The sequence below is a fragment of the Pteropus medius genome, unplaced genomic scaffold (assembly GCF_902729225.1).
Source record: "Pteropus medius unplaced genomic scaffold, Ma_sr-lr_union100, whole genome shotgun sequence".
In the NCBI taxonomy this organism is placed as follows: domain Eukaryota; kingdom Metazoa; phylum Chordata; class Mammalia; order Chiroptera; family Pteropodidae; genus Pteropus; species Pteropus medius.
The window spans coordinates 6,294,727-6,310,029 of NW_024342471.1; the positions used below are offsets into that span (position 1 = coordinate 6,294,727).

Here is a 15,303-nt window from a genome sequence, read left to right on the forward strand (position 1 = left end):
TAGAATGGTGTTTTATACCCAGTGGATGGTGACAACCCAGTGGATGGTGACACCACTAACTAGCCAGTACTGCCATAGGCTCCCTGCACTCTGAGGAGTCCAGCCATCTTGTTCTTCGCACAGGATGCTACTTCAAGGCCTTTTCACTTACAGTTCTCTCTGCCTAGAATGCTTCTCACCAGATAATATAACAGTTCACTCTCTCACTCCCTGACTTATTTTTTCTTTTATCTGTCTATTTGGTTTCTTTCCCACCAAAATGACAGCAACACCAGAGGGCAGAGGTTTTGTTCACTGCTGGTATCTCCAGCGCTCAGCACAATGCCAGGCACACAGTAGATTCTCAATGGACATTTGTTGAATGAATGTGGAGCAAGAAGTTGGGCAGCAGGTGGTTATTTCATCCATCCCTCCACCCCCAGAGCTGGACTCTGGGCCTCCCCACCACCCTGAACACAGTGCCTGGTACATAATAAGAGCTCCATGAAGGTGGCTATAGATTATAGCTATTTCAGACCCCTCTCAACTCCAGGTTAGTTTTCGTTTATGAAAAACTAAATTAAAAGGGGTGGATCCTCCTCTCCAGTAACCTCCAAGACCAGAAGGAGCTGCTTCTTTAACAACCGACTTGGGATGTGAACTACCTCGGTTCAAATCCAGCCTCCCCTGCTTTAGCTGTGTGTCCTCAGGCAAGCTGCTAGAGCATAAGTTTTGGTCCAGGATTAAAAGGTCAGGAGTGAGGAAGGCACTTACCAGCCAGTATTTCTGAATAGGGGAGGGGAGGAGTCTGGAAAGGAGGAGGGGGTTCAGGGGAGAGGGCCCAGAGAGGGGAAGGGTTCAGAGGGAAGGAGAGACTCAGGGGCCTTGTCAGAAGACCAGAGCTCCAGGGAAAGAGTGTGTGTGTGTGTAAGGGGAAACGGGGGAGTCAGAGAAGTAGTCTCGGAATTCAGCCCTGAAGACTGCAGTTCACCAGCGGTGGCAGGCCCTAGGGGAGGCAGAGCCCCTTCTATCCCAGTTTCCTGCAGGCTCCTGTCCCTTGGCAGAGTCCTGCTGTCTCACTTTTGTGCAATGACTGGGAGGCACTCAGACTGGCAGCTTCTGTGTCTCTTTAATATCCTCCAGGCTCATCCAACCCTCACCCACCACCCACCCACTCCCACTCCCGAAGCCATTAAGAGGCGAGGCCCAGGTGCCCTCACCCCCAGCCGAAGGACTAAGGCACCAGGTGGCTGCAGCAGGCCGGCCCAGACACAGAGACGAACAGACAGGGGTCACACTACTGCAGACACAGATAAGCAGGGTGGGCATAGAGGGCAGAAGCAGGGATCAGGCCGCCGTGGAGGCTCTCACAGGCTCTGGGCCGGTCCTGGAGGCGGTGGGAGGCCCAGACAGCCCCCGCAGGAGGCCAGTCGGGGAGGGGGGTGGAGAGGAGCAGGGTGGGGAGAGAGGCGGGATCCTCACTTGCCGCCTTTGCGGGACAGACACCGCGGGAGGCAAGAGAAAGTCTGCTTAACCCGCGCCAGCAGCGGCAGCGGCCCGTGGACTTCCCGGGGCGTCCGCGGCACCAGGCGCTGCAGGGTTCCCTCGGAGGCTGAGGACTGCGGCGCGGGGGAGGCGGCGGAGGACGCGGAACCCTGCCGGCAGCGCTTGCACAGGGGCAACAGCGCCCGCACCTCCTCCTCGTCCCGGAATGGGCTTTCACCGAAGCGCTCCTCCAGCTGCCGGCGAAGCTGGGGTGGGGATGTAGGAGTGTAGGGCTTGGTATCAGGCCACTGGCCGAGTCCCGTCCCCAATCTTCATAGCTTCCGCCCTTCTGAGAGCTTTCCACACCTCGCTAAGCCCCTCCCCTTCCTGAGCATCCTCTTAGACTCCCTTAGTTTCTATCCCCTTCACTGAGGCCCTCCCATGAGTCCCTTCCCGCTCCCTAAACCCTCTTCCCTTTTGAAACTCCATTTTTCAGACCTGCTAAAGTGACTCCCCTGCTTGCACAGTGGGGACCACATTAACCCTTCTTCCTGCACAGCAACTCCATTCACCCTGGGCCTCTTCTTTGCCTGCTTCTTTCCTAAAGCAGCCTTGCAGATAAGTGTCAGATAAGTGTCTGAGTACCAGCCCGCCACCTGATGAAACCTTCCTGAACTTGCTGCTCTGTCTCTGTTTCTCATCTTTTGTTCCCAGAGAGGCCTCAGTTCCTGACATCTCCATATGCCATCTACCCAGTGTGCATAAGAGAAGGAACTGCTTTGGCCTCATCAAGGACCCGGAAGTGAAGTAGGAGATGGGCATTTCTCCCCAAAGGGGCCAAATGTTCAAATGCCTTCAGGTTCCGGACAAGTGAAGCAGGGAGTTCTGGGACCTGATCAAACTGAAGGGTCCATAGTCTGGCCCAAAGGCATTTTCCTTTTTAAATTAAAAAAAGAAAGAAAACAACTGGCTATCCAAACAAAATACACCGAGGGGCTATATTAGCAAAGGGCCATGGGTTTGAGATCTGAGAAAAATCTGCCAGGTCTGAAGCACAGGCTAAAATCTTTCCAATCATTGCTCAACTCAAATGAGAAGAGTCTCCCACCCTACCTCAGCCCCTACCCCAGTCCTTACCTTCCGAGAGCTGCCCCAGCCAAACTCTTCAAGCTGCTGCCTAAAACCCGGGTTGGGGTTGGCAATAGGCCGGGTGGACTTGATGGCTTCAAGCACGTCCCTCCAGCCTAGCCCAGTCACAGTCATCACATATGCCGTCACGATAGTGGTGCTACGGGAGATGCCTGCAAAGCTGGGACACCCCCACCCCCAAGCTTTAAGTAAGACCCAATCTTCTCTGTGCCCCCAGAACCCCATCCTCACTTCAGCTCTCCCCCACCCTTGCCTTCTGAGCACCAACCACAAGAAATCTGCCAGGACCTGTCTTCCCACATCCAGGCCTTTGCTCATTCTGTTCCCTCTGCTTGGAGAATCCCCCAGGCATTCTCCTACATTAAAGTCCTGAGTGAAACAAACACTTCCCGATCATTTGTTATTTTTCAGATACTGAGGATATAGTGGGGAGTAAAACAGACATGGTCTCTGCTATCCTGGGGCTTAAAGTATGGTTGGGGGAGACAGACACTAACCAGGGAAACAATTACAGATGGTGATAATTACTCTGAAGATGAGTCCAGGGGCTAGGAGATGGTATAGGAAGAGATATTAACCTAGTAGGTGGGGATAAGGAGGATTAAAGGTGTTCCCAAGGAAGTGATATCAAGCCGAGTCCTGAAAGAGGCGTAAGGATTAATAAAGAATGTTCTAGGCAGCTTAACTTGTAGGAAGACCACGAGGTGGGAGTGTGGTAGATTTGAAGAACAGGGAGCTGGCCAGTGCAGCTGGAGTGTGGGAAGGAGGGTAAGAGAGTGAGAGACAGGCTGGCGGGAGTTATTCCTACAGCTAAGACTCCGGAATGGGGTAGGTGCTCAGCAAGAAGTTATGGAATGAATGACATCAACTAGGCCAGGAGTGCCTGGAAAGACTGGGGGGTCCTGTCTCCCAGCCCAGGGTTCCCCACTGCTCTGCACTATTGCCTCAAAGGCCTGGAGGGGAGGAGAGGAAGCCAGAACTATTGGAGGATGTTTGGCTACCTGTGTGACCTCTGTCCATGTCAGCATTCTTTCCCCCATTTTACAGATAAGGAAACTGAGTTTCAGGGAGCAATAGCTATTTGGCCATGGCCACACAGCTGGTAAAGGACAGAGCCCTGATTTGAGCCCCCTATCGGCCTCTATCAGATGAATGGTGGATTGTCAGGCATAGTGACTGCTGGACAAGATCTGTCGCAGGTTCCTCCTTCCCTATAGGATGAGTGTGTGTTCGGGATGAAGGACAGCCACTTACTTCCTCCCACTCTCCTCTTAACTCACCAGTGAACTAGGCAGTTCCCCCCATTTAGGCGGCAACAGTGGATGAAGTTGATACATTCTTTGAAGTGCTTCTTGCTAGAGAAGAAAACAATAGGGTAGAGAGCACTGGGGAGGGGCATGTCTCCTAGGAGTTGTCACCCTCCCCATTTATGGGATGGCAAGAGACAAAGAGCCTGGGGGTCCTCAGTTCAGCTAGCAAGTGCAGTGAGTAGGAGCCAATACTATCACATGAGGGGAAGGGGTGAGAAACAATAATGGTGGTGTTTCAGGTGGTGAGAGAGGCCAGTCATGGCAGATCCCATCACAGAGGCAGGAGCACCTCCCAGTGCATCCTGTGGATCCTATTTTCACGGGAGGGTTTATCTTGACCTTTCAAGGAAATGGGTGGGAGGAAACACAGGAGTCTCCCGTCCTCTGGGGTCTGCAATCAGAGCACCTGGGGGCAATGATGGTCAGCAATGGGATTGGCAGCAAGATCCCCAAGGAGCAGAAGTGTCTTATCTGGGTCCCTCCCATGAAGGAGGCACTGCTGCTAAGACGAACAAAAATCCCTCATTCTGAGTCCCCAATACACTCCAAGCCCTGTCCTAGACCCTCAGCCCATGCCATCTGATCTTGGAAAGTCTCCTAGATGCTGATAATGTCCCCATTTTCCCTCTCACAGAGGGGAAGTGATTTGCCCAGGATCATACAGCAAGTAAATGGCAAAGCCTGGCTGGAACCCAGATGTCATAACTCCAAGGTCAGGAATAGAATGAGCCTGATCTTTTCAAATCCGCTGGTGCAGCTGATCCTGTGAGACAGGGTACCTTCTCCCTCTTACATCTGAAGAGACTCAGCTCTGGGAGGTTAAAGGTCTTGGTTAGGGGCATAGGCAAGGGAGTGGCTGAGAAAGAGTCAAACATGAACCTGGAAGACCACCTATGCTAGGGTCCCAGGACAGCTTTTTGGCCTGAGTCCTCTCTGTCCTTCCCCAGACCACCTCCCATCTCCTTCCCACCACCACAAGATGCAGCTGTCTGTCCATCTATCAGTGAATCCCAGGGGACTTACATGTGTACCTCAGGGGTGTCGGCCACTGGGATGCGAAGGTAGGTTATGTCCTGCAAGTACAAAACACACACAGGCAGTGGAGGGCCCCTGCCTGCACCTCTTTACTCCAGCCTTGGCTGCTCAAGCACATTGTGACCCCAGGGGGGTTTCTGCCCCTCTCTAGGCCAATGTTGTCCACTCTGTTCAAAGAGGGTAGATAGCAACTCTGAGGGCCTCCAAGCTCTGACTGTCTGTAATTCTAGAACCTTCTGAGGACTTGATAAAAAAGATTCAAGGACCTTTCTTTTAACTGCTGGGAAAGGGCCACTTGAAGTGACTCCCCTCCAACTGATGATTATAAAATTATGCAGTAAGAAGGGCAAATGAGATTTTTATTTTCTTGAAAAGAAACAAAAATTATGAAAATAAGTTTATAGTTCATGAGTTGTGGTTATAAAACTTTGTGCTAATTATTAAAATAATCAAGGAATGAATTGTCAGTAGTTTTCCAAAACACTTGCTCTGACATCCTTCACTTCATGTGTCACCTTCACAGAAGATCATAAAGATGATTTTTGCCCATGTTCCAAGAACCTCATCGCTTTCCTCAAGGACCTCTCTTAATTGTTTGATATTCAAATGGCTCTTTTCAGGAGTCTGGGCCATACTGGCCAGTGGCTAAGGGACCCCCTGCCAGATCCTCAGTTGTTAATGGCTTCATGCAAGAGTCCAGCCTTTCTCTAACTCACTTTCCCTAAGGTCATGCAATCCTGCATCTTTTGCAAGATTGCAGTTTCATTCTGCAACACATTTGGCACTGGATTTGCATGGCATTATCAAACTCTACTAGTAAATTCACTGATGGATGGGGCGAGAGAGATGCTTGTGAGAAGAGGGGAGGGCTGTTGGAGCAGGGTTCATTTTGCAAGCAGTCATTTCCTTAGTAAATGTATTCATGACTTGACAACCTTCCCCACGCAACCTAGTGACTGCATACTTCGATTACTCCAAAACAAGCCTGTACTACAAAGCAAAATCAGACTCCGTCGACCTCGAAATTTCTCCTTAGAATGACACTGAGAATCACAGATTATTGGAGGTTGGTCTTAGAGATCATCAAATCAGACACATGGGGGAAACTAAGGCCAGAGAGGGGAAGGATCCTAACCAAGGTCACATAGCAAATCTGTGATAGACCCTGGTCAGGATCTCAGATCCCCAGTGCCCTTTCCCACCCCCAGTTCTTTCCCTTCAGTGGGTAACGGCCTCTAATGAATAAGGAAGAAGAGATCCTGTTTATGATTAACTTTGTTATTATATCATCTGTAATTTGTTAAACACCTATTTTGTGGCTCTTAAGAACTCAGTGAGGTCGGTATTGTTACCAAATTCCCTTTACAGATCAGGCAACGGAGACTCAGAGAGGTGAGAAGTCCTTTGCCCAAGTTTACAGAGAATAAGTGGCAATGTGAACTCCGGCATCCCGGCCTCCTGACTTTACCACACGTGGTCTGGATTTCCTGCTTGCCTCTTTTCTTCCTCTGGGTCATAATATCCACACTGGCTCTTTTCCAGGACTCGATAGTACCAGCACCAACAATTCCAGTGGGGGCCATGCTTTACAGTGTGCAAGGCATCTTCCCCATCCCACAGCCCCTTTGCCTCCTCACAACAGCCCCCTGGTGGCAGATAGGACTGAGGGATCAAAGGCCCAGACAGGTGAAGTCACAGCCCTAGGTCACCCAGCAAGACATAGAGCCCAGAATCATCTATTTGGAGTCATCTATTCAGTTAGACAATGGGAAGCCCATGCGGGGCCTTCTTATAGTTCGATGTGAGGTGTCTGGGGCCAGATGGCCTGTGTTCAAATTTCAGCTCCTCAGCTCCCTGGACGTGTAAGTTTAGGCAAATGACCTCTCAGGGCCTCAGTTACCAAATAAAGATCGAATAGGGATGCTAATGTAATACAGGCCAGCTTTTAACCAAATAGTTAGCGTAAGTCAGGAAGTCAGTACAGGACCTGGCGCATAGGTGGGTACGTGATAAATGGGTGCTGTGGGGGGGTCTGAAGCCCCCTCCTCATCTTTTTGCAGCCCCGGGATAGGAGTAAGTAGTACCTGCAGCAGAGGCTGGGGTGATTCATGAATGGAGATGATGTGTGTGATCTTATTCCGGCCCAGCTGATCCGGGTCTTTGGCATCTGAAAGAAACAAGAAGCTTGAGCCAGTCTGGCAGGTGTGACTCATATGTACTTGATGGCCCAAGTAAGGCAGGGGCTCGCTGCCCAGCTCTCTTCCTCAACCCACCCTCTCCACCTTGGCTGACTCTCCACCAGCTCCCACTCCTCCACCACCTCCTGTTCCCAGCATGACAGGTCCTGCCACACCCCTAGGCCACAGTTTTGTCTCTGGGGCACCTGCAAGTAACTGCTCAGCATCTCCTCCACCTTGTCCATGCTGTTCTTTCCATCTCAAACACCCTTCCCTGGCATATCCTTGACCCAGCAATTCTATTTCTAGGAATAGTGTCTAGACAAGGGTTCGCTTACACAAAGGCCAAGCATAGAGGGCAATAGTCTCTGCAGAGCTGCTTATAACAGTAAACATATCAGAAATAGTTAAAAATGGATACAGGCTGAATGTCCATCAAAAGGGAGCTGGATAAAAAATGGTATATTCATACTTGAATACTATGCAGCCACTAAAAAGATTCCTATGGGCCGATGTGCAAGGATGTCCACAGTATATTATTAAGGGGGAAACACGGGTTACAGAACAGCATGCAGAATAGGTTTACATTTTTGTTTTAACTGTTATATCTGTATCTACAAAGAGATATGAAAAATGACCCAGGGGTATGTCGTACACTGCTATCAGTGGTCATCTCTAGGGGCTGGATTTCCAGTATATAAAAACCTATTATAATCAGAGTAAATAACACATATCCCCTTTTCCTCCATATGTCCACGTCTTTATTCAACACATTTATTGAGTGCTTACTATGTAAGCCTTGGCTGTGCATGGAGGTAGGTGGTCAACTCCATGGCCTCTGCCTTCATGGGGATTCAGACCTTACCTGACCAAATACTCTGAAATCAATGTGGAGTGAGCTGCTGAGGTAGCTCCAGGGAGGAAGGGATAAGGGTTTATGAAAGTGAAGCACCTAAGCCAGTGGGAGACAGGGTGGATAGAGAAGGCCCTGCCCCAGTTCAGATGTCCCTTCCTCTCTGACTCCACAGATAGAAGTAACTCCTCCTACCCTGGGTCCCCCAAGCCCCAAACCGGCTTGTCTCTATGGTCTGAGACAGGCAGAGTGCCATTGCCTTGGGACAGTGTGGGTAGTGCTCACCAATGAAGTTTCCGAGGTAGAGTCCAATCTCCAGAACTTCTCTTTTGAGGAGGAGATTGTGGGAGGAAGGGTCCCCAGCTTCCCAGCTAGAAGCAACACCTCCAAACAGACCTCAACCCAGAACCTCAGAGCTAGAAGAGCCCTTAGAGGCGGTGGGCATTGTGCTGAGGGAGAGGCTGAGGCTCAGAGCAGGTGCAGACTTGCCCAGCATCCAGCGTTCTGAGCCCTTTGCACTGGGAACACTATCCACCCATATGCCCTTTAGTCCTTGTGAGCTCTACCCCCACGCCCCCAGCCTGGCATCTCTTCCCTGCCCCCAACCCGAAGCTTGGGCTCCTCTACAGTGCGTGGGTCAGAGCATGAATTGTGGACACAGGCCTGGGACAGGCAGAGTGCCATGGCCTTGGGACAGAGTGGGCAGTGCTCACCAATGAAGTTTCCGAGGTAGAGTCCAGGAAGTACCTATGGGAGAGACAGGCAGGGTTGGGGAAGGTGGGGAGGGGAGCGTGCCCTTCCCACCCCAACAGCTGGGGCCCATAGCACTTCTCTGTCCACAGAGGGTGTCTGGACCTCAGGACTCGAGGAGCACTCTCTACCCTCTCAGGAGCCTGGACTCTGTGTGAGAGGGCTGGGGAGGGCAGGAGGTAGCACCAAGGGAGGCTGGCTTCAGCAGGGGTGAGAGGAAAGAGGAGGAAGGGATACAAAGAGGGGGATGGGTTGGCGGTGGGCGGGGTGGAGATGTTAAGAGCACAGAGGAGGGGGCAAGGGAAGAGGTAGACTTGCCAGGGTGGGTAGTGGAGAGCTCTGTGGAGGAGGGAGTGGGAAAGCAGGGACAGGATCATGCAGAGGTAGAGGAGGAGAAGGATGAAGAAGCAGCTCCAGAGAGTCCAAGGTGTCAGAGACAAGGGAGGCAGACACACAGAGACAGAGAAAGGGACTCAGAGAAAGACAGAGTCTGGGAGTTACAGGAAACCACAAAAAGATAGTAAGAAATACAGAGTCACAGAAAGAGGTAGAGACAGACTCAGGGAGATAGAGACCTGAGAGAGAGGGAGACATGAACAGAGACACAGAGATATGGAATCAGAGAGAGATACTGCTCCAGAGAGACACACAGAGAGATAGAATCTGAGAGTCACAGGGAAACAGATATAGAGACAGATTCAGAGAGAGCCAGAAGGTCAGAGACTGAGGGCCGCGGCCGGGACTGGGGACCGGCAGGTGCGGGCTGCGCGATTCGCCCCCACCCTACCTTGGTCATGCCATTCCCCATGATCCCTGGGGCTGGGGTCCAGGTGCACCCCCAGCTCGCCGCCAGGAGAGCGCTCGGGTCACAGCTGCCCTGATGGCCCAGGCCCGGCGCCTGCAGCCCGGCAGGGAACAGGGGGCTTGGCGTCCGCGGCCCCGCCCAGCCCTGCCCAGCGGCCGCCGCCGCCGCCGCCGCCGCCACTACCCGCTGATGCCCAGCCAAGGAGGGTAATGATGGTGGAGCCGCCGCCGCCGCCGCTGCAGCCTTCACCACCGCTGCCGCAGGCTCCTCCTACCCCCTCGGTCATGTGGGGGCCCCTCCCGTGGGTCGCGGCCGGGGGCTGGACAAAGCCCCAGTGTGCCAGGCCCAGGGCCCGCGGGACAACGGCAGCTTGTTGGGGCCGCGTGGGGCCGCTACCTCCGGAGGTGGGGGCGGGGGCGCTCCCCCCACACTGGCACTGTCAGGCGCCGGCGGGGTCGGGGGCTTAGAGACTCAGATCCTAGTTTCGACTCTGCTTGGACTTTCCTGAGGGTGCTGGGGCAAGGCCCCCAACTCGTTCCGCCTTGGTTTTCTAGCAGAAATGTAATGGGGGCTGGACTTTGTCCGCTATGGGTCCTCTGATATTCAGATTTCGTTTGAGTCAAGTAAAGTGGGTCATTTCTTCCTTTTGTAATCCCCTCTCCTGCCCTGCTCCCCATGGGCATCCTACTAGCCAACCATCCTCTTCTCCAACTCATAACCATCCGTCTTCCCATCCTCCAGGCCATCCATTCAGTGCTCCGTCTGTCCAACCGTCTGTCCATCCAACCATCCATCCATCCATCAAACCATTCTTTCGTCCCCTCCTCTCATCCACTTTGGTTTCTATGTGGATGGTGCCATTTGGGTCAGCTCTGCTGGGACCAGGCATACCTGCCTTCAGGGCCCTCAAGAAGTCAGAGGTAAATGTGAGGAGAGGAGAGAGTTGCAGTGGCCTGAGCCCCTTAGAGTAAAGGAGACTACAACGGGATGTAGTTGGAGCAAGAGTCCTGGAAGGTCAGTCTGTAGACCAAGTTTCCAGGTCCTATTCACCTCTGACCTGGTGGGTGGCCCTTGGAGTCACACCTACCCTATCTGTATATCCAGTGTGTTGAGGTGAGTCCTTTCTGCTACTAGGACCAAAATAATTGAGACAAGATATCTCTGATGGGACTGAAATAGAAGCAGCTGAACCAGCTTTGATCATCCAGCCATCACTCCCCTGGCCTCCCATTGACAGTAGTAGGTGACTGTGGAAGGAATGCCAGTACAGAGCCGGTCAGAGGGTCGACAGAACCCATGTGAAACGCAGTGACTAGAGAAAAATAAAACTCTTTCGAGTTTCTTAATTCCTCAAATTCACAGTGTACATGAGGCTGCCTGTCTTGGCTCTGTCTGTGCCCAGTGTTTTCATGAAAACCAAATTATTCAACAAATACTGAGCACCTACTACATGGTAGGTTCTGGAGACATGGAGGTGGATAAAGCAGAGATGGTTCCTACCTTCATTGTCTAAGAGTCTAGACCAGCACTGTACAATAGAAATATAATGTAAGCCACATGTATAATTTAAAATTTTCTAGTAGCCACATTCAAAACGTAGAAACAGGTTGTTAATAATGTGTTATTTAATCCAGTATATTAAAAATATTATTTCAACATGTAGTAAATATTTTAAAATTATTAATGACATATTTTACATCCTTTTTATTATATTAAGTCTTTAAAATCCAGTGTGTATTTTACATTAAAGAACATCTCAATTAAGACTAGCCACATGTCAAATGCTTCATAGCTATATCTGGCTGGTAACTACATATCGGTCATCTCAGGTCTAGGAAGAAAGGCAAATAAGCAAGTAGACAAATAAAGCACTTACAAATGGTCATAATTTTTCGTGAAGGAAACAAATGTGAGACAGGTAGAATCTCTCTAAATAAGTGACATTTAAGCCGAGACCTGATATGGAAGGACTGAGCTATTTAAAGAGTGGAGAGGTTTTTAGCAGAAAAGATGACGTGGGCAAAGGCTCTGTGATGGAAAAGCTTGGCCTTTGGGAAGAGTCAGTGGGACTGGAGGGGAGGGAGCCATAGGGAGGTGGTAAGAGTGAGACTGAAGAGGAGAGTGGAGACTGAGGGTGCAGGACCATGTATGTCCATGATTGGAGGTTTAGTGTTTTCTCTTGCATGATGGAAAGCCAATGGGAAAATTTAACTGGGAAAGCCATGTTATGTTATCTGATGTACATCTTAAGTCCATCCCTTTGGCCCCTAGATGGAGTGTTGATTAGTGAGGAAAAGCAGGGAGGCCAGTTAGGTCACTGTGGCAGCTCAGACAGGAAATGAGCCCTGGTACAAAGTGGGAGCTGAGAAGCTGGAAAGAAGGGGACAAACTCAGCACATATTCATACTTTTTGCAGTGCAGCTGACAGGATTTGCAGATTGATTGGATGTGGGGGGAAAGAAATGAGTTCTAGCACAATTCCTGGTTTTCCTGCCTTGAAAATCACTGTCTGTGCCACAGAAGTGAAAGCAGGGTTATTCATACATTCAACAAATGTTTATTGGGCACCAGGTTATAGATGAAAAATTGCACCAAAGATGAGCTGATGTCTGACTTGCATTTCCCAGAATGTCCCACCCAATGGATGACATAAAGAAATGCTGATTAATGGGCCTAAAGACTAGTCCCTCATCATGGCCCTGTCCTTAGCAGCTCTGTGAACGTGGGCAAGTGACCAAATGCCCCTGGGTCTTTTTCCTTATCCGTAAAGGGGCAATTATAACAGCCCTTTGAACTACTACTTGGTTGTTGGCAAAATAATGAAATCACAGGTAATGAAAGAATTCTATCAGATTAAAAGACCTGGAAAAAACAGCAGATATAGTTATTAGATTTAACACATTTAATATCTATGAAGTGTTCAGCCTTTGAAAGTGTTAGTTGTTGCAAAGCCAGTTTGCCTTAAATAAGTCATGAAGTGAATTGTTTCATAAAACAAATAATAAAAAGATACTAAAATGCAGGTCTCACCTTGTCATTTCCTTGCTTAAAATCCTTTAGCGGTTCATTGTTGTAGGCAAAATAATGGTTCCCGCAAAGATGCCCATGCTCTAATTCCTGGAAATTGTGAATATGTTATGTTAAATGGGAACGGGGAACTAGGGTTGGAATTAAAGTTGCTAATCAACTGACCATGAAATGGAAAGATTATCCTGGATTTTGGGGGCAGGCCCAATGTAATTACAAGAGCACTTATAAGTGAAAGAGGGAGTCAGAAGAATAAAGTCAGAGAGAATGTGATGACAGAAGCAGAGGTCAGAGTGGCACAATTGCTGGCTTTGAAGATGGAAGGGGGCCATGAGCCAAGGAATGCAGGTGAAAAAGCAAGGAAACAGATTCTCTTAGAGCCTCCAGAGGCACTAGCCCTGCTGACATCCTAATTTTAACCTAGTGAGACCCACTTTAGATTTCTGACCTCAAGAACTGTAAGCTAATATTTGTATTGCTTGAAGTCACTCCATTTGTGGCAATGACAGCAGCAATACGAACCTAATACACTTACTAATGTCCTTAGGAAAAAGTCTAGCTTGCTTAGCATGGCACACAAGGCCTTGTGGGATCTGCTTCTGCCATTGTGACCTTGAACAAATTTTTTAATTTCCATAGGCCTTAGTTTCATCATCTGTAAAGTGAGGAGGAAAAAAATCACTATTAGGTCTGTAATGAGATTAAACGAAAGGACATATTTAAAGTACCTTGTAGAGAGACCGGCACATCATTATTATTATTATGGAGCAATTGACAGGGAGTTAGGAGGCCTGAGTTCTATTCCCTTCACTAGGGCTCTGTTTCCATATTTGTAAAAAAAAAACCAAAACAAACAAAAACATACAGATTTGGCGGCCTGATCTCTCCTCTCTTCTCCACCCTTTCCTGGTCAGTGATCTGCATTCACTTCCTCAAACACGCTTCACACTCTCTTACTTCTGATGCACATGCTATTCCCTCTGCCTGGAATGCTCTTCCCATCCCCTGTGCCAGGGTAACTCCCATTTCCTCTTGGAAGTCTTTGCTGACCCCAACTAGAGTTGGTTAGACCCCACTGTTAGGCATTTCCAAAGCATCTTACATTTCCTCTATCATAGTACTGATTTTCTTTCATTACTATAGCATGTGGATATTTTTTATTTGGAAAAAACAAAAAAACAATCCAGATAAGAATACTTTGACCTATTTACTTCAACTGCGTTGTTTAAATAAAACAAAGCATTCCAAATAAACTTGAAGTAGTTGAAGTTCGCTTTTCTCTCTCCTCTTCCTTCACTCTCTCCCCAGAGGCAACCACGATCGTTGAATTCTGCGTGCCGCTTGTCAGTCTATATTTTTGAAATTTTAATACCTATATACCCATAAACATATAGAATATACTTTTGTGTGCTTATAATTAACACAAATTGTAATCTTTAAAAATATTTATCATCTTACAACTTTCTTTGATTCACTCAATAATAGGTTTTGGGGATATTTCTTTATTGATATAAATCTGAATTATTTATCACTCTAGTACTTTGTTATTAAAATATACCCCCATCTGATTCATCCATAACCCTACTAATGGACATTTAGATACTTTTAATATTTTCCACTATTATAAAGAATGTTGCAAAGAACATCCTTATACATATGATCTATGCACATATGTGAGTATTTCTTTAGGAAAGGTTGTCACCTTACACATTAGCAGCAAAATGATAGGTAGTCCATGGGATGTAGAGTTGTATTAGGAGAACCTATATGTGCAGTAGTGCAATTGGCAAATTGTAAGGTGTGTGCATTTTCAGCTTTACAAGATATTGCCAAATTGCCTTCCAAAGTGTGAGTGTGCCAGCAGCACATAAAGATTCTCGTTTTCCAACTTGCTCACACTTGGCATTGCGATGTTTTTATTTTTATCTAGCTGGATTTAAAATCATATGTTATAATTGTTTTGATTTATATATCTCAATTTGCTTATTGGCTATTCAAGTTTCTTCTGCCGAATGTTCCTCATGCATATCTTTTGCCCATTTTTCTTTTCTTTTGTAAGTTGGGGGGGAGTCTTTTTCTTAATTGTCTGTAGAAATTCCTTGAGTATTAGTCCTTTGTTATATATGTTACAAATATTTCCTCCTAGTCTGTAGCTTGTTTTTTAATCTAATTTACAATTTATTCTGTTATATGGCAGTTTAAATTTTGAGAGAGTCACAGATCAGTTTTTCTTCTTTATGAGTTGTGCTTTATTATTGCTTATCTAACTCCTTCCCCACCCTGAGAGCATAAAAATATTATATGTATGCACATATATTTCTAATAGTCTGAAATATTTGTTAGCCATATTTATTCTTTAATTAATTTGAATTAGGCATCTATTTTTCACTCCTATGGAAAGTCAGTTTCTTGGTGTCATTTACTGAGTCTTCCATCTTTTCCGCACTGATCTATGATGCCGCCTCTATTGTACATCAACACACACACACACACACACACACTCACACACACACAGTTTCTAAGATTCCCATTGTATTCCATTGATATTTGCCTCTCCTTGCATCATACTGGGACTTGATAGGCAGAGAAATATCTCCTGCCCCAACATATACACTTTCTTGTTTTGGTTTGACAAGGGCTCTCAAAAATCCTGACTGGATTTGGGAAAATACACATCTTTACGAGTCTTCCCATCCACGTATATTATCGTTCAATTTATTCAGGACTTCTTTA

At 48.0% G+C, this 15,303-nt stretch overlaps 1 protein-coding gene across 1 annotated transcript; it reads right to left on the bottom strand.

The window, feature by feature from the left end:
• Window positions 1-523: 523 nt before the first annotated feature.
• Window positions 524-10,340, bottom strand: DUSP15 (dual specificity phosphatase 15). The gene is made up of 7 exons (XM_039864036.1): window positions 9,526-10,340; window positions 8,702-8,735; window positions 7,043-7,125; window positions 4,947-4,996; window positions 3,894-3,968; window positions 2,602-2,773; window positions 524-1,730 (listed from the first exon to the last, which is right to left on the bottom strand). The coding sequence occupies exons 1-7, from the start codon at window positions 9,544-9,546 to the stop codon at window positions 1,458-1,460; spliced, it is 708 nt and encodes a 235-aa protein (XP_039719970.1). The 5' UTR covers window positions 9,547-10,340; the 3' UTR covers window positions 524-1,457.
• Between the last annotated feature and the right edge of the window lie 4,963 nt (window positions 10,341-15,303).

What these genes read in the sequence shown, in the direction of transcription:
- DUSP15 (XM_039864036.1), bottom strand. Translation starts at nt 9,546, where the DNA reads ATGGGGAATGGCATGACCAAG. An exon ending in CTACCTCGGAAACTTCATTG is followed by an intron (nt 7,126 to 8,701) that starts GTGAGCACTGCC and finishes TGTTTCTTTCAG; the next exon opens with ATGCCAAAGACCCGGATCAG. An exon ending in CACCCCAGCCTCTGCTGCAG is followed by an intron (nt 4,997 to 7,042) that starts GTACTACTTACT and finishes TTGTACTTGCAG; the next exon opens with GACATAACCTACCTTCGCAT.